We start from the raw sequence: 18,620 nt of genomic DNA on the forward strand, positions 1-18,620 counted from the left end.
ATAACTACTGCTCTACACACAGATAACTACTGCTCTACACACAGATAACTACTGCTCTACACACAGATAACTACTGCTCTACACACAGATAACTACTGCTCTACACATAGATAACTACTGCTCTACACATAGATAACTACTGCTCTACACACAGATAACTACTGCTCTACACACAGATAACTACTGCTCTACACACAGATTTCCATTTCACGGCCTTGGAGCAGAGACAAATTATGTTGGGACACTGGGCCAAAACCAACGCACTGTTTAACTGAGGGGCAGTTGGAAAGAGATGAATAACATGACAGAGTTTGATGTCAGTTAACTGATTAGTGTCAAACTGAAGGATGGAAAGCCCTGAGGACATGGGGAAGGAGGGAAGTGTAATGACAGAGAGAGGCTCTCCCTTCCTCCCAAACCAACTGAGCTAAGCTCATTACCTCCAGCATAAGGCGAAGGTGAGCCCTAACCTGATTCCTCTGTGTGTGTGTGTGTGTGTGTGTGTGTGTGTGTGTGTGTGTGTGTGTGTGTGTGTGTGTGTGTGTGTGTGTGTGTGTGTGTGTGTGTGGGAGAGAGAGTGAGTGAGTGAGTGAGTGAGGAGTTAGAGGGATTGTGTGTCTAAAACACAACACAACACAACAAAACAGAATTCTCTAGTCTAATGACAACTGTTGAGGAAGGGAAGGACGAGTGTCTCAGCTTATGAGCTTCATCTATAGCAGGGATGGGCAACTTTGATGGGGGTGGGGGCCACAAAACCACTGAACTCTTCATGAGGGGCCGCAGTTGCTCGCGGGTCTGCGTACCCACATGTGCATACCCTTGACTGAGTTTCCCAAAAATATATAATAAATATAGAATATATTTTTTGGGGTGGGTATCGATCCGAGGGCCTTCAAAACCCAAGGCCGCCAGTTGCCAATCCCAGATCTATAGGTAGGATGTGTTTCATACTAGTTGTTAGCTGCAGGTCGCCTAGTGGTTAAGAGCGTTGGGTCAGTAAATGAAAGTTTTGTTAGTTTGAATCCTAAATGACTAAAATGTAACATAATTTCTTTTAACACAACTGGACCCCAAAAAAGTATCAGAATAACTGGTCCATGAAACTAAAGAAATGTTCCTTTTAAAATAAAAGGAAGAGTCTCAGATCTACTGCTATAGGTTAATAAAGAGTAGAAGGGGAAAAGTAGGGCAGGTACCAACACAATAGGTTTCGGTGCGTTGGCATACACCTGTATGGCATAACCCCAGCCTAGTTATATAATTACACCAGCTCACAACAAGCTCCAGCGGCGTGTATTCATGGTAGCCTAGGTGTCACGCCCTGACCTTAGAGAACTTATTTATTCTCTATGTTTGGTTAGGTCACTGTGTGACTCGAGTGGGATTATCTATATTTTCAATTTTTTTGTTTTGTGGTTCCCAATCAGAGGCAGCTGTCTATCGTTGTCTGTGATTGGGAATCATACTTAGGCAGCCTGTTTTCCACCTGAGTTTTGTGGGAGGTTGTTTTTCTGTTTAGTATTCTGTTACCTGACAGAACTGTTGGCTGTTCGTTTTGTTACTTTGTTTGAGTGTTTTTTGATCTAATAAAATCATGAACACTTTCCACGCTGCGCTTTGGTCCACTCATTCCGACGAGAGCCGTTACACTAGGACAACAAAAACTAAAAACGTACACTGTATGACAGAGTCATAGACCGTTTAGGCAACATGAAAGAAGAGGATGGCATTGGCGTTTCTCTACAAGTAGGGTGAGTCAACATGTTTTTTCTATTTGCACACACACACGCACGCACGCACGCACGCACGCACGCACACACGCACGCACACACACACACACACGCACGCACACACACACACACACACACACACACACACACACACACACACACACACACACACACACACACACGCAGAAATCAGCACCATGGACAGCCACATCATATTTAGCTTATGTTTATTGGACTAAATAGTTTTTGATATCTTTTAGTTGTCACTATATTAGACTAAGCAGAGGTGATTAGATAATGTTGAAATGTTGAAGTTGAAATGGTTCTGGAATGGTGGAAGCAGATTCTGTTTTCTTCAAGACTTGCGGTAACTAAATCAATAGTTGTTTAGTAGTCAGAAAACGTGGGGAACATTAACTTATCATGCTGTAGGTCATGTAACTGTTTGTTACATGCAATATGCTTTGTGAACTTCACCGGGAAGAGGTTGCTCTCCGGTTTTGTGATGAAACAAAGGTGTGGTTCAATTTATTCTGCCACTGTGTGTTCTTACTGTCTCTGCCTTAGGCCTATATATCACAGTGGCAAGGCATATGAGAAAACAACGCAATTATCACAACACATAGGTTGTAATATGGCTTTTTGTTCTGGATTGGCTTCCCCTGTGATTTTAACCACCGCTAATGCCAGCAGTACAATTACTGTAAGGCTCTGTCCCAAATGGATCCCTAGTACCTATGTCGTGCATTACATTTGACCAAGACCCATAGAGGTGAATAGGGTGCCATTTGGGACCCAGAAATCTGAAATCTGCTAGTCTTACCAGTGTTGATGATGTAGCGTATGGCATCAGGCCCTAGTGTGTCATACAGAGGCACCACCACCATAGAGTAGGTGTAGCAGGCCAGCTCCGAAATGATCCACTGCAATTAGAGACAGACAGGTCAAAAGGAGGCCAGGGCACCGTTGCCATAAAGAGCAATAAAAAAAAGCCTCTACAAAGGGAGTTGGAGCTGTTAACCTTTATATCATGTCAGAACATTTGTGAATCAGTGTCTTGTCCCAAATGGCACCCTATTCCCTATATAGTGCACTTCTTTTAATAGGGGTCTGGTCAAAAGTAGTGCACTATGTAGGGAATAGGGTGCCATTTGAGACACACATAATGTCTAGCTTTGACGATGACCTCACCTCTGGCCTGTTCTGTGCAAACACTCCGATGAACTGATCTGGGCTCGGCGTGCAGCCCTGGCTCAGCAGCCCCGACCCCAAGTACTCCGCCCGGGTTGTGACCTGGAAGTGGAAATGAATGGGCAGCAGCTGAGCGTATTTTGAAGCAAGAAATATGCCAGTATAAAAAATAAAAAACAATCTTGTTTGCGCTATGCTCTCCTCAATTGTCATGATGTCATAGATCAAATATTGGAGAGGAGTGTTTTTGTAACTCCAGAATCCTTCCAGCTGCAGCATTCCAACGCTGAAGTGTTTACAAGCTTCCTAAATAAATCCCTCTCAGTAACATTGAAGAGAAAATACCATGAATAGAATGCTGAAAATAAATCCCTCCGGTTTTGTGTGGGAGCCATAACCCATTAATAAATGTGTGTTAAAAAGTCCAGTAGTTCAGTGCAGTGGTACAGAAAGCTTTAATGTAAATCAACTTGAAATACAACTCTGTGTTGCTACAGATGTTTTAGAAGCAGCAGACGTAGGGGGTACTGTAAACTGAGCATCTGTTGATCAACCACATGACACATCCAAGTGTAATACAAACCACAAGGACTGAGTTACATGCAGAGCTATAGATTGCTCTTGTGCACTATGTGCAGAGCTATAGATTGCTCTTGTGCAATATGCAGTGTTCTGCACAGAGGTAGTTCTACTCTGTGCTTACCTCTTTATAGGACAGCCACTTGTAAGGCTTGTCGGGTAGCCGGGAGCCTAAGCAAGGTCCATCACCTAGAGACAATACAACAACAGGACGAGTCAGTGAATTTACAAAAACACAGAAACCCCCAAAGCATCACATGACTGACACTCATCGTGACCATGCATGTACAGTCTCTGTTCCTCTATCGATTCCTCTTTAGCAGTCTTTTTACTGGCTGCTAACTACAACTGCTCCTCAGCATTATGTTGGAATCAGTCAGTTAGTCAGTTATAAGACCATCTGCTAAATGACTAATATGTAAATGTAACTATATTTAATTAGTCAGCTAGTCAATCAGCAAGTCAGTTAGTCAGCTAGTCAATTAGTCAGCTAGTCAGTTAATCAGTCAGTGAGTCAATTAGTCAGCTAGTCAGTTAATCAGTCAGTGAGTCAGTTAGTCAGCTAGTCAGTCAGTCAGCTAGTCAATCAGCAAGTCAGTTAGTCAGCTAGTCAGTTAGTCAGCTAGTCAGCTAGTCAGTTAATCAGTCAGTGAGTCAGTTAGTCAGTTAATCAGTCAGTGAGTCAGTTAGTCAGCTAGTCAGTTAATCAGTCAGTGAGTCACTTAGTCAGCTAGTCAGTTAATCAGTCAGTTAGTCAGCTAGTCAGTCAGTCAGTCAGCTAGTCAATCAGCAAGTCAGTTAGTCAGCTAGTCAGTTAGTCAGCTAGTCAGTTAATCAGTCAGTCAGTTAGCTAGTCAGTTAATCAGTCAGTCAGTTAGTCAGTCAGTCAGTCAGTCAGCTAGTCAGTCAGTCATTCAGTTAGTCAGTCAGCTAGTCAGTCAGTCAGTCAGCTAGTCAGCTACTCAGTCAGCTAGTCAGCTAGTCAGTCAGTCAGTTAGTCAGCTAGTCAGTTAATCAGTCAGTCAGTCAGTCAGTCAGCTAGTCAGCTAGTCAGTCAGCTAGTCAGCTAGTCAGTCAGTCAGTCAGTCAGCTAGTCAGTCAGTCAGTCAGTTAGTCAGTCAGCTAGTCAGTCAGTGAGTCAGCTAGTCAGCTAGTCAGTCAGCTAGTCAGCTAGTCAGTCAGTCAGTTAGTCAGCTAGTCAGTTAATCAGTCAGTCAGTCAGCTAGTCAGTCAGCTAGTCAGCTAGTCAGTCAGCCAGTCAGTCAGTTAGTCAGCTAGTCAGTTAATCAGTCAGTCAGTCAGTCAGTCAGTCAGCTAGTCAGCTAGTCAGTCAGCTAGTCAGCTAGTCAGTCAGCTAGTCAGCTAGTCAATCAGCTAGTCAGTCAGTCAGTCAGTTAGTCAGCTTGTCAGTTAATCAGTCAGTCAGTCAGCTAGTCAGCTAGTCAGTCAGCTAGTCAGTCAGCTAGTCAGCTAGTCAGTCAGTCAGTCAGCTAGTCAGTCAGTTACAGTCAGTCAGTCAGTCAGTCAGTCAGTCAGCTAGTCAGCTAGTCAGTCAGTTAGTCAGCTAGTCAGTCAGTTAGTCAGCTAATCAATCAGCTAGTCAGTCAGCTAGTCAGTCAGTCAGCTAGTCAATCAGCAAGTCAGTCAGTCAGTCAGTCAGTCAGTCAGTTAGTCAGCTAGTCAATCAGCTAGTCAGTCAGCTAGTCAATCAGCAAGTCAGTCAGTCAGCTAGTCAGTCAGCTAGTCAGTCAGGTAGTCAGTCAGCTAGTCAGTCAGCTACTCAGTCAGCTAGTCAGTCAGTCAGCTAGTCAATCAGCAAGTCAGTCAGCTAGTCAGTCAGTCAGTCAGTCAGCTAGTCAGTCAGCAAGTCAGTCAGCTAGTCAGTCAGTCAGTCAGTCAGCTAGTCAGTCAGTCAGCTAGTCAGTCAGTCAGTTAGTCAGCTAGTCAGTCAGTCAGCTAGTCAGCTAGTCAGTCAGCTAGTCGGCTAGTCAGTCAGTCAGTCAGTCAGCTAGTCAGCTAGTCAGTTAGTCAGTCAGCTAGTCAGTCAGTCAGCTAGTCAGTCAGTCAGTCAGTTAGTCAGCTAGTCAGTCAGTTAGTCAGCTAGTCAGTCAGCTAGTCAGTCAGCTAGTCAGTCAGTCAGCTAGTCAGTTAGTCAGTTAGTCAGCTAGTCAGTCAGCTAGTCAGTCAGTCAGCTAGTCAATCAGCAAGTCAGTCAGCTAGTCAGTCAGTCAGTCAGTCAGTCAGTCAGCTAGTCAGTCAGTCAGCTAGTCAGTCAGTCAGCTAGTCAGTCAGTCAGTTAGTCAGCTAGTCAGTCAGTCAGCTAGTCAGTCAGCTAGTCACAGTTAGTGACTAACTGCTCGGCTATTAAAGCGTTTACCTGTACTTTTTCTAAACTCTTAACACAGCAACACACCTACATCACACAATTTGCCAAATAGTACATGTTCTGCTCAAAACCACATTTTGTTCATTAAATACCAGCTCTGCATTTCAAAATGCAAAAAAACTTTCTTTACATACACTAACTCTATCAAAACACGACAAACCCAACACAATATCTAATCATTCTGTCAAAACACTAGGACATGTTTTCTATCCAAGAGGAACATATAGTCAATCACAGCACAACGACTTTCAAAATACTAACAGTTGATGGCATTACAAAAACGTACTTTTCATGTTTCAGTTCTACCTGCATACAATAGACAATATGAAATACACCGTTTTTTATAATTCAGTTTTTTTTTTACTGTAAACCACTCTACATTTTTTGGTTCAGTGTTGAATGTGTGCCTTTTTGGCAACATAGAATCTAAAAGTGAATGAGTAATCTTTACTTTATAGAATGTAGAGTAGAAAGAAATAGTAAGTGACAGAATTGCTGCAGTAAAAGCTTTATTAGCAACATGAAATTGTGATCATCAAAAAATCCAACATACATGGCATTTGGTTCCAAATGTGTAAAAATAAAACACAATTACAGTAAAAAAAGGCACAGAAGGGAAAAAACACAAAAATGCACAGTCCTGTTCTAATCTATACGATCTTCAGTATTTGGCCACATGTTCTCGTCCACATCACATCCTATGTCGTCTCTCGCTACACACCACGGATAGAAACGCTTGGCATGTCTTATCCACCCCTGGCAGTCTTCAGCTGAGATGTCTCTGCAGCCGCCATCCATTGCATCCAGGACGGACATTTGGTCATGTGGCCGATGATCATACACTTTCAGGCAGAAAAAAAATTCTCAATGGGGTTGAGGAAAGGTGAGTAGGGAGGGAGGAAAAGGGAAACCATTCTTGGATGGGCTGCAAACCAGTTTGTGATTGCATGTGAATGGTGTAATGCTACATTGTCCCATACAATCACAAATGTCCTCATGTTTCCTCCCTTTCTGCTTCTGGCACCAGTTGTTGGTGGAGGTCATCTAAACACAAAAGAAGGCGCTCGGTGTTGTAGAGACCAATCTGGCATTTCTGCAGGACCAAACCAGAACTCGAGATTGCAGCACACATTGTGATATTTGCTCCTCTCTGACCCGGCACATCAACGGTGGCCCTTTTCCCGATGACGTTTCTTCCCGGGCGATGTGTTTTTGCCAGGTTAAACCCTGCCTCATCTACATAAATTATTTAATGTGGGGTCTGGTTAGCCTCCAACTCCATGACTCTCTGAAAGAAATCAAACACAGTATGTGTAAGTGCTTTTCAGTATGTCCTACTGTATATACTGAACCCACACCATCACACCTCCTCCTCCATGCTTCACGGTGGGAACCACACATGCGGAGATCATCCATTCACCTACTCTGCTTCTCACAAAGACACGAGGTTGGAACCAAACATCTCAAATGTGTACTCATCAGACCAAAGGACAGATTTCCACCCGTCTAATGTCCATTGCTCGTGTTTCTTAGCCAAAGCAAGTCTCTTCTTATTGGTGTTCTTTGGTAGTGGTTTCTTTGCAGCAATTTGACCATGAAGGCCTGATTCTCCTCTGAACAGTTGATGTTGAGATGTGTCTGTTACTTGAACTCTGTGAAGCATTAATTTGGACTGCAATTTCTGAGGCTGGTAACTCTAATGAACTTATCCTCTGCAGCAGAGGTAACTCTGGGTCTTCCATTCCCGTGGCAGTCCTCATGAGAGCCAGTTTCATCATAGCGCTTGATGTTTTTTGCGACTGCACTTGAAGAAACTTTCAAAGTTCTTGAAATGTTCCGTATTGACTGACCTTCATGTCTTGAAGTAATGATGGACTGTTGTTTCTCTTTGCTTATTTGAGCTGTTCTTCCATAATATGGACTTGGTCTTTTACCAAATAGGGATGTCTTCTGTATACCACCCCTACCTTGTCACAACACAACTGATTGGCTCAAACGCATTAAGAAGGAAAGAAATTCCACAAATTAACTTTAACAAGGCACACCTGTTAATTGAAATGCATTCCAGGTGACTACCTCATGAAGTTGGTTGAGAAAATGCCAAGAGTGTGCAAAGATGTCATCACGGCAAAGGGTGGTTACTATGAAGAATCCATTTTTTGGTTACTACATGATTCCATATGTGTTATTTCATAGTTTTGATGTCTTCACTATTATTCTACAGTATAGAAAATAGTCAAAATAAAGAAAAACCCTTGAATGAGTAGGTGTGTCCAAACTTCTGACTGGTACTGTATACACAGTGTAGTCTGTCTGCAGTCTGACTTTAGGCTTCACCTCAGATGCTACTTCCAATGCTCTCAGTAGCCATGGTAATCTAGATAGTACTTTATCCCCTCACCAGACAGACCACACAGACATTGCACCAGCACTTTTTCAGACCACAGTGCCTGTGTGTGTGTGTGCTTGTGTGTGTGTGTGTGTGCTTGTGTGTGTGTGTGTATACACACCGGCTATGTGGAGGCCTCTCTGGAACACCTCATACATGGTTTTGGCATCCTCGTGGTAGTGTGTCAGCAGATTATTTGGGCTGTCCCCCAGCATGGACCTGCGACCCCCATCTTCATGCTAGAGACAGACAGACATGAGGAGATAGACACAGACAGTGAGGCTAGGATACACACACCAAAGTAACAACATGGCTATTTCTGGATGTAGTCCAAATATATATTAGAAATCCAAATCCTTATTCTCTAAGCTATGGGAACAATTATTATTATTGTTATTATGCAAATTGGCAGGTTTTATAGATGCTTCAACAGGTACAGTACTGAAGCCTCAGGGCAGAAAGAGAAATTGGTTTACATTTCGAAAATCTGTCTTTAGGCCTAATTCTGATTGAAGCCGGAGTGGTTGCTGACACCTAAGTCAGTCTATGATTGTTTATAAATTCATTTTAGACTGAAACAGTTGCTAGCCATAAAGTTAAATGAACAAGGCTTGTTAATTCTTAAAAGTCTAAGCCATTGGGGGGGGGGGGTTATAAGCTGACATTTGAATTGTTTTAAGATGGTTATACTATGGATCATTTAGCTATTTGATTTAGAATTGTAGGACCCTTTTAGGTATAAAAATATATACAAAATGATTTGATAAAACATTTAATTTAGCCTTTACTAATATAGCCAAGAGAAACGCATTGAATAACACATTCATACATGTATCATAAGAAACAAGGTTTTGAAGTGTTTGCCCTTTTTCTATGAGATTTGAGAAAGCCCAGGAAATAAATATCTATATATATATATATATTTTTTTTTTACACATATTTAACCCCTTTTGGGTAGGCACAAAACTACCTTCATATTTTCCAGTAATTTCTTTCAACCAGTATTAGTTACCTTCAGACAAGTCCCGTGATACTTGTGGGGGTCGTAGAGAAAAATGGAGAACACCATCATGTTGGTGAAAGTCTCCCCTTTCCATATAGTGGTCATAATAGTTGGTCAAACCGTTTGAACGCTACAGAATTTTGGGATGTTTCTTGGTCTGACAAACACCGTTCTAGCTCTGACACTATTCACCGCAGATACAGAAGTGTGAAATCGGCTGACAGATTTTGCTGGGGATTTATTTATTTATTATTGTTACTTAGATTGACTCTAGGGGGTTTAAATACCTTCCATTCCTCTCCTGACAAATTGAGTAAAGAGGCCATTATGGTTTGTGGCAACTGGGCATGTGCATGAGAGTTACTCAGTATGAGAGCTACTCAAAGCAAGAAGGAAATTGCTAAAGAAAAGGAAGCAGTGGAGCTGAAACTGTACCTGAAAACTGTGTGTGCGTGCGTGTGCGTGTGTGCGTGCGTTTGCGAGCATGCGTCTTCAGTTAATGTAAAACTACAGGGAGACTCCCTGCAATGAAAAGGGTTTCATATGACAAATTCTGAAAATTCTGATTTGCCAACTGAAACTGGGCTGGTTTGAGGATGTGCCTGAGTCAAGCGGGCGTAAATTAAATGCAATTCCTTTTTTCAGAATGAATCAAACCCCCGTTTTCTTTCTTTCGTGCGTAAAGGCTCTCCAAATCTGTTTCTTATGATTCATAAATACTTTCCTAAACCTAAATAACCTACAAGATCAGAGTATTTTCTTTTGGAGAGAATGGAAACCCAAATTGGTCTACACGGACAAGTTCTGGCCTGGTTTAGATCTTATCTGTCAGAAAGATATCAGTTTGTCTCTGTGAATGGTTTGTCCTCTGACAAATCAACTGTACATTTTGGTGTTCCTCAAAGTTCCGTTTTAGGACCACTATTGTTTTCACTATATATTTTACCTCTTGGGGATGTCATTCGAAAACATAATGTTAACTTTCACTGCTATGCGGATGACACACAGCTGTACATTTCAATAAAACATGGTGAAGCCCCAAAATTGCACTCGCTGGAAGCCTGTGTTTCAGACATAAGGAAGTGGATGGCTGCAAACTTTCGACTTTTAAACTCGGACAAAACAGAGATGCTTGTTCTAGGTCCCAAGAAACAAAGAGATCTTCTGTTGAATCTGACAATTAATCTTCATGGTTGTACAGTCGTCTCAAATAAAACTGTGAAGGACCTCGGCGTTACTCTGGACCCTGATCTCTCTTTTGACGAACATATCAAGACTGTTTCAAGGACAGCTTTTTTCCATTTACATAACATTGCAAAAATCTGACATTAATCCATGCTTTTGTTACTTCTAGGTTGGACTACTGCAATGCTCTACTTTCCGGCTACCCAGATAAAGCACTAAATAAACTTCAGTTAGTGCTAAATACGGCTGCTAGAATCCTGACTAGAACCAAAAAATTGGATCATATTACTCCAGTGCTAGCCTCCCTACACTGGCTTCCTGTTAAGGCAAGGGCTGATTTCAAGGTTTTACTGCTGACCTACAAAGCATTACATGGGCTTGCTCCTACCTATCTTTCCGATTTGGTCCTGCCGTACATACCTACACGTACGCTACGGTCACAAGACGCAGGCCTCCTAATTGTCCCTAGAATTTCTAAGCAAACACCTGGAGGCAGGGCTTTCTCCTATAGAGCTCCATTTTTATGGAATGGTCTGCCTGTGAGAGACGCAGACTCGGTCTCAACCTTTAAGTCTTTACTGAAGACGCATCTCTTCAGTAGGTCCTATGATTGAGTGTAGTCTGGCCCAGGAGTGTGAAGGTGAACGGAAAGGCTCTGGAGCAACGAACCGTCCTTGCTGTCTCTGCCTGGCCAGTTCCCCTCTCTCCACTGGGATTCTCTGCCTCTAACCCTATTACAGGGGCTGAGTCACTGGCTTACTGGTCCTCTTCCATGCCGTCCCTAGGAGGGGTGCGTCACTTGAGTGGGTTGAGTCACTGATGTGGTCTTCCTGTCTGGGTTGGCGCCCCCGATGGGTTGTGCCGTGGAGGAGATCTTTGTGGGCTATACTCGGCCTTGTCTCAGTTGGTGGTTGAAGTAATCCCTCTGGTGGTGTAGGGGATGTGCTTTGGCAAAGTGGGTGGGGTTAAATCCTGCCTGTTTGGCCCTGTCCGGGGGTATCATCGGACAGGGCCACAGTGTCTCCTGACCCCTCCTGTCTCAGCCTCCAGTATTTATGCTGCAGTAGATTGTGTCGGGGGGCTAGGGTCAGTCTGTTATATCTGGAGTATTTCTCCTGTCTTATCCAGTATCCTGTGTGAATATAAGTATGCTCTCTCTAATTCTCTTTTTATTTCTCTCTATCAGAGAACCTGAGCCCTAGAACCATGCCTCAGGACTAGCTGGCATGATGACTCCTTGTTGTCCCCAGTTCACCTGGCTGTGCTGCTGCTCCAGTTTCAACTGTTCTACCTGCGGCTATGGAACCCTGACTTGTTCACTGTGATTACTATTATTTGACCATGCTGGTCATTTCTGAACATTTGAACATCCTGGCCATGTTCTGTTTTAATCTCCACCCGGCACAGCCAGAAGAGGACTGGACCCCCCTCATAGCCTGGTTCCTCTCTAGGTTTCTTCCTAGGTTTTGGCCTTTCTAGGGAGTTTTTCCTAGCCACCGTGCTTCTACACCTGCATTGCTTGCTGTTTGGGGTTTTAGGCTGGGTTTCTGTACAGCACTTTGATATATCAGCTGATGTAAGAAGGGCTATATAAATACATTTGATTTGATTTGATATTTTTAAATCTACCAACTGGTGCTGAAATGGAGACGAATGTGTGTATTTAAATAGCTTTCTTTCATTGATTCCTGATATTCTGAACCCGTTCTCTCCATATATTTGAATAAGTCTGTGGACAAAATTGAAACTAAAAGGTACATCGTATTTAAAGGGATGGGTTAAGCTAAATGTACTGAAAACCCTATCGAATGACAACTCCACAAGGAAATCTGTTGGCCTGCAAGTGGCAGGGGTTTCAGCAGTTAAATTAAATGTATTCAGAGCGTGCAAGGTAGCCACACCTAAAGAGCCTGTTACGCAACCAAATACTGAGAAGTGTGTTGGAAAGGCATACATTTCTAAGTCTGAATCGGCCCCAAACCATCTCAGAAAGTGCTGTTCTAGGATCAGGCCCACCCTGATCCTAGATCAGCACTGTTTTTCTGAGACACTTTGCGAATACAGATCCAGGTGGAGTATTGTATCGTGATTCGTTGGCTTACCGCCACTTCTTCAGACTGGTGTTGGAGATTGCAGGGAGGAGAGATGGCACGTGGCCGTGTGGCCAGCCAGTAGGCCAGCACGGCAGTCAGGGCACCGATGCCCACCAGCGTGGAGATGGGCAGGGAGCGGAAGAACTGGTTTAACTCATCCAGCTCTGGCAGCTGTAGACTGCTCTGCAGCTCCTGGGTCTGCATCCTCTCCATCAGGGTGGAACTCAGCTCTGGAGTGGGATAGCAGGAGGGGGGAGGAGATGGTGAGGGGGGGGAGGGGAGAGAAAGAGAGGGGGAGGGAAAGAGAGGGAGGGAAAGTGAGGGAAGAGAGATAGAGGGGGGAGGGAGGGAGGGAGAGAGAGGGAGGGAAAGAGAGGGGGAGAGAGATAGAGAAGGGAAGAGAGGGAGGGAGAGAGAGGGGGAGAGAGATAGAAGGGAAGAGAGGGAGGGAGAGAGAGGGGGAGGGGGAGGGAGAGAGAGAGGGGGAGGGAGAGGGAGAGGGAGAGAAAGAGAGGGATGGAGAAGGGGGAGGGAGAGAGAGAGGGGAGAGAGAGGGAGAGAAAGAGAGGGATGGAGAAGGGGGAGGGAGAGAGAGAGGGGGAGGGAGAGAGAGGGGGAGGGAGAGAGAGAGAGAGGGAGAGAAAGAGAGGGATGGAGAAGGGAGCGGGAGAGAAAGAGAGGGATGGAGAAGGGAGAGAGGGGGAGGGAGAGAGAGAGGGGGAGGGAGAGAGAGGGAGAGAAAGAGAGGGATGGAGAAGGGGGAGGGAGAGTGAGGGGGAGGGAGAGAGGGAGAGATGCAGGGTTATGTAAAAAAAAAAATGACTTACAGAATAAGGCTTTAGCTTGATCCCATAACACAGTAGATCTTTACTATATAAAGAATGTATTGTACCGTGCAGCTTTAGAAGTCAAGAGATAAACTTAGAAAAGCCTAATGCAAATACAGTATAAAACTATACAATCAAGCCTGAAGCCCAGCCCATGATGTGTAATATACATCATTCAGTGTGGTAGGTTGGTGGACGGTTTAAATGCTGAATTTCTTTCTCCCATCCTTAGCTGTGCGAGTCACACATAACAACACCGCACCGCCAATCAGATTCATTTCCTTGTTGTTCTTGGTTCACTATGCAGCAGAAATAGACCGCAGCAATGACAGTTACAGCAGCCACCATGTGAAACCCCTCATCTACCAAAAGAGAACAGGCAACACTTCCTCTTCTGTCAAAACTGATACATATGAGTGTTTTAACTACAGTACACTATATATATATATATATATATATACACACACACACGTATGAGTGTTTTAACTACAGTACACTATATATATATATACACACACGTATGAGTGTTTTAACTACAGTACACTATATATATATACACACACACGTATGTGGACACCTCTTCAAATTAGTGGATTCGGTCATTTCAGCCACACCCGTTGCTGACAGGTGTATAAAATCGAGCACACAGCCTTGCAATCTCCATAGACAAACATTTGCAGTAGAATGGCCTTACTGAAGAGCTCAGTGACATTCAACGTGGCACCGTCATAGGATGCCACCTTTCCATCAAGTCAATGTCAACTGTAAGTGCTGTTATTGTGAAGTGGAAAAGTCTAGGAGCAACAACGGCTCAGCCGCGAAGTGGTTGGCCATACATGCTCACAGAACGGGACCACCGAGTGCTGAAGCACGTAAAAATCGCATGTCCTCGGTTGCAATACTTACTACCGAGTTCCAAAATGCCATTGGAAGCAACGTCAGCACAAGAACTGTTCTTCAGGAGCTTCATGAAAATGGTTTCCATGGCCGCACACAAGCCTAAGATCACCATGCGCAATGCCAAGCATTGGCTGGAGTGGTGTAAAGCTCGCCACCATTGGACTGGAGCAGTGGAAACCCGTTCTCTGGAGTGATGAATCACGCTTCACCATCTGGCAAGCCGACGGGCTAATCTAGGTTTGGTGGATGCCAGGGGAACGCTACCTGCCCCAATGTATAGTGCCAACTGTAATGTTTGGTGGAGGAGGAATAACGGTCTGGGGCTGGTTTTCATAGTTTGACATAGGCCCCTTAGTTCCAGTGAAGGGAAATCTTAACACTACAGCATACAATGACATTCTAGACAATTCTGTGCTTCCAACTTTGTGGCAACAGTTTGGGGAAGGTCCTTTCCTGTTTCAGCATGACAATTCCCCCGTGCACAAAACGAAATCCATACAGAAACGGTTTGTCGAGATCGGTGTGGAAGAACTTGACTGGTCTGCACAGAGCCCTGACCTCAACCCCATTGAACACCTTTGGGATGAATTGGAACGCCAACTGCAAGCCAGGCCTAATCGCCCAACATCAGTGCCCGACCTCACTAATGCTCTTGTCGCTGAATGGAAGCAAGTCACAGCAGCAATGTTCCAACATGTGCTCTTGATAAGAAGTTACATTGTGTGTCTGTCTTTATTGATTTGTCGAAGGCTTTTGACACTGTGGACCATGCTGTGTTAGTGCAAAGGTTAAAATGTTGTGGAATTACTGGTCATGCTCTAGATTGGTTTATAAATTACCTATCAAATCGTACAGAATGTGGAATGGCGGATGGTTGTAAATCTGAGTCCATAGAGGTGTGCTCAGCTGTTCCACAAGGTTCTATTTTGGGCCCACTGTTGTTCATTTTGTATATCAACAACATTGGGGATCTTATTGAAACAGCAGATGTTCACTTTTATGCAGATGATACTGTTCTTTATTCAAGTGGTAGTAGTTTATCTTTAGCTTTTGAAAATGCCCAAAGAGCATTTAACAGCATACAACAGAATCTGTATGATTTAAAGCTGGTTGTCAATTCGGGTAAAACAAAATGCATAGTATTTTCAAATGCCAGGCATGTTACTAATCATGTCATTGCTACATTGGCTGGACATACTATAGAGCAAGTTAAAGTGTACAAATATTTTGGTGTTTGGGTTGATGATAAGCTGAGCTTCACTGTGTATGTAGAGAACTTGATAAGGAAGCTCATGCTGAAAATAGGTTTTTATTACCGGCATAAGGCTTGTTTTTCTTTGGAGGCCAGGAAGGAGTTGGTACGATGTACATTACTGGCGGTTTTATATTTTAGTGCTGTTATCACGCCCTGGCCATAGAGAGGTTTTTTATTCTCTATTTTGGGTTGGCCAGGGTGTGACTAGGGTGCGCATTCTATGTTCCTTTTTCTATGTTCTTTATTTTCTGTTTTGGCCGGGTATGGTTCTCAATCAGGGACAGCTGTCTATCGTTGTCTCTGATTGGGAACCATACTTAGGTAGCCCTTTTCCCTCCTTGTGTTGTGGGAAGTTGACTTTGTTTATGGCACATAGCCTTTAGCTTCACGGTTTGTTGGGTTGTGTTTATTGTTTTGTTCGGCGTCTTTTCAAATAAAAAGAATATGTACGCTCACCACGCTGCACCTTGGTCCTCTCCTTTCAACCGCCGTGACAGCTGTTATATATATGCAGGCCTCAACCACTACCCTGAGAGCACTTGATTCAGTGTATCATGCAGCCCTCAGGATCATTACAAATCAGAAACGTCTAACACATCATTGTGATCTCTACAGCGCTGTTGGCTGATCGTCATTGACCTTGCGTAGGCTTAAACACAGATTTTTAAGGCCATATTGGGTAAAATGCCATTTTATCTCTGTTCTTTTTTAGTCAGGTCAGTAAATAAATATCAATTACGGTCTCATTCTCTTCTAACAGTACCAAAACTTAGAACAGGTCATGGTAGAAATAGTTTTAGTTACTCAGCTCTGTGGTCCTGGAATTTTCTCCTGAACATTTAAAAATGTAAGAAATGTATAGTATAGTGTGTGTGGCAGGCTTACAACGATGGCAAAAAAACAACATTTGAGAGTACGCAGACCCTGGTGCTAAAGGGGGTACGCAGCTGGAGGTTGAATGTTTGAAGGGGTACGGGACTATAAAAAGTTTGGGAAACACTGCTTTACACAAACTGATTTCCACAATGCTATACTCATAGAAATAAGAATTAATAGAAAGGGTGTCTCCATTCAAGTCAATTGCCAGGGTTTGAGCTTCCAAGTCCATTCAATTAATTATTATTTCTATGGCTATATCATCCTCACCTTCCTTGTTTCAGAGTATTATTATCATATAAGCCTAGAAGTTCAGTAGCTAAGAGTGTTGCTGTCCATTAGACCAGACGTTGACGCCCAGAGGTGGCAGGCAGTGGACTCTGTCCGATATCCATCTCAGCCTTTTTCAGCCTTGATGAGGGTGAATTACACTGCCAGAGAGATCAAAGAGCAGAGCTACACTGGCCATCACACACACACACACACACACACACACACACACACACACACACACACACACACACACACACACACACACACACACACACACACACACACACACACACACACACACACACACACACACACACACACACACACACACACACACACACACAGCCCATTGATACACATTATTTACATGGCTACCCTGCCAGGAGAGCATGTACAAGTCAAACAGATCTAAAACATGGTGTGTGAATCTATTGTCACAGCGGGATGGTGGTGTCATGTGACCTAGCCACAGCTTCCTTTTTCCAGAGTGTCTGTCAATGCCCATTGGGGTTAAGTTGTGTTCTTATAGAGGAAAACATCAGTCTTGCTGTAATACAGTGCCTTAGGAAAGTATCCAGAACCGTAGATTTTTTTCTATATTTTGCTACGTTACAGCCCTGTTCTAAAATGGATTAAATTAATTCTACACACAATATCCCATAATGACAAAGCGAAAACAGGTTTTCAGACATTTTTTTAACAAAAGACCACAGAAATATCACACTGGCATAAGTATTCAGAACCTTTGCTATGAAACTCAAAATTGAGCTCAGGTGCATCCTGTTTCCATTTATAATCCTTGAGATGTTTCTACAACTTGATTGGAGTCCACCTGTAGTAAATTTAATTGATTGGACATTATTTGGAAAGGCCCACACCTGTCTATAAAAGGTCCCACAGTTGACAGTGCATGTCAGAGCAAAAACCAAGCCATCAGGTCAAAGGAATTGTCCATAGAGCTCCGAGACAGGATTGCACAGATCTTGGGAAGGTATAAAAAAATCTGCAGCATTGAATGTCCCCAAGAACACGGTGGCCTCCATCATTCTTAAATGGAAGAAGTTTGGAACCACCAAGACTCGTCCTAGAGTTAACCGCCCGGCCAAACTCAGCAATCAGGGGCGAAGGAACTTGGTCAAGGAGGTAACCAAGAACCCGATGGTCACTCTTAAAAAGCTCCAGAGTTCCTCTGTGGAGATGGGAGAACCTTCCAAAAGAACAACCATCTCTGCAGCACTCAACCAATCAGGCCGTTATGGTAGAGTGGCCAGACGGAAGTCACTCCTCAGTAAAAGGCACATGACAGCCCGCTTGGAGTTTGCCAAAAGGCACCTAATGGACTCTCAGACCATGAGAAACAAGATTCTCTGGTCTGATGAAACCAAGATTGAACTCTTTGGCATGAATGCCAAGCGTCACATCTGGAGGAAACCTGGCACCCCTACCGTGCAGCATGGTAGTGGCAGCATCACGCTGTGGGGATGTTATTCAGCGGCAGGGACTTGGAGACTAGTCAGGATCGAGGGAAAGATAAACGGAGCAAAGTACAGAGAGATCATTGATGAAAACCTGCTCCAGAGAGCTCAGGACAAGTCTCTGAATGTCCTTGAGTGGCCAACCAGAGCACGGACTTGAACCCGATCAAACACCTTTGGAGAGACCTGAAAATAGCTGTGCAGTGATGCTCCCCATCCAACCCGACAGAGCTTGAGAGGATTTGCAGAGAAGATTGGGAGAAACTCCCCAAAATACAGGTGTCCCAAGCTTGTAGCGTCATACCCAAGAAGACTTGAGGCTGTAATCGCTGCCAAAGGTGCTTTAGCAAAGTACTGAGTAAAGGGTCTGAATACTTATGTAAATGTGATAGTTTTTTATTTTTAATACATTTGCAAAAATAAAAAAAACTATTTCTGTTTTCTCATTATGGGGT

At 43.7% G+C, this 18,620-nt stretch overlaps 1 protein-coding gene across 6 annotated transcripts in view; it reads right to left on the minus strand.

The window, feature by feature from the left end:
- acsl6 (acyl-CoA synthetase long chain family member 6) overlaps window positions 1-18,620 on the minus strand; it is a 98,688-nt gene that overhangs the window by 17,112 nt on the left and 62,956 nt on the right. For 3 of the 6 annotated variants that reach the window (XM_045717342.2, XM_014198006.3, XM_014198009.3), the window contains 5 exons: window positions 12,569-12,789; window positions 8,400-8,517; window positions 3,628-3,692; window positions 2,925-3,026; window positions 2,557-2,656 (listed from right to left, as the gene is read on the minus strand). In XM_045717342.2, coding sequence (XP_045573298.2) covers window positions 2,557-2,656; window positions 2,925-3,026; window positions 3,628-3,692; window positions 8,400-8,517; window positions 12,569-12,772 — 589 coding nt within the window. In that variant the 5' untranslated portion in view covers window positions 12,773-12,789. Of the gene's footprint in view, window positions 1-2,556; window positions 2,657-2,924; window positions 3,027-3,627; window positions 3,693-8,399; window positions 8,518-12,568; window positions 12,790-13,386; window positions 13,625-18,620 lie in introns of those variants that run through there. The other 3 variants (XM_045717343.2, XM_014198011.3, XM_014198012.3) reach the window with 3 other exon arrangements.

Source organism: Salmo salar, chromosome 04, assembly GCF_965601325.2.
Source record: "Salmo salar chromosome 04, fSalSal1, whole genome shotgun sequence".
Taxonomy (NCBI): Eukaryota; Metazoa; Chordata; class Actinopteri; order Salmoniformes; family Salmonidae; genus Salmo; species Salmo salar.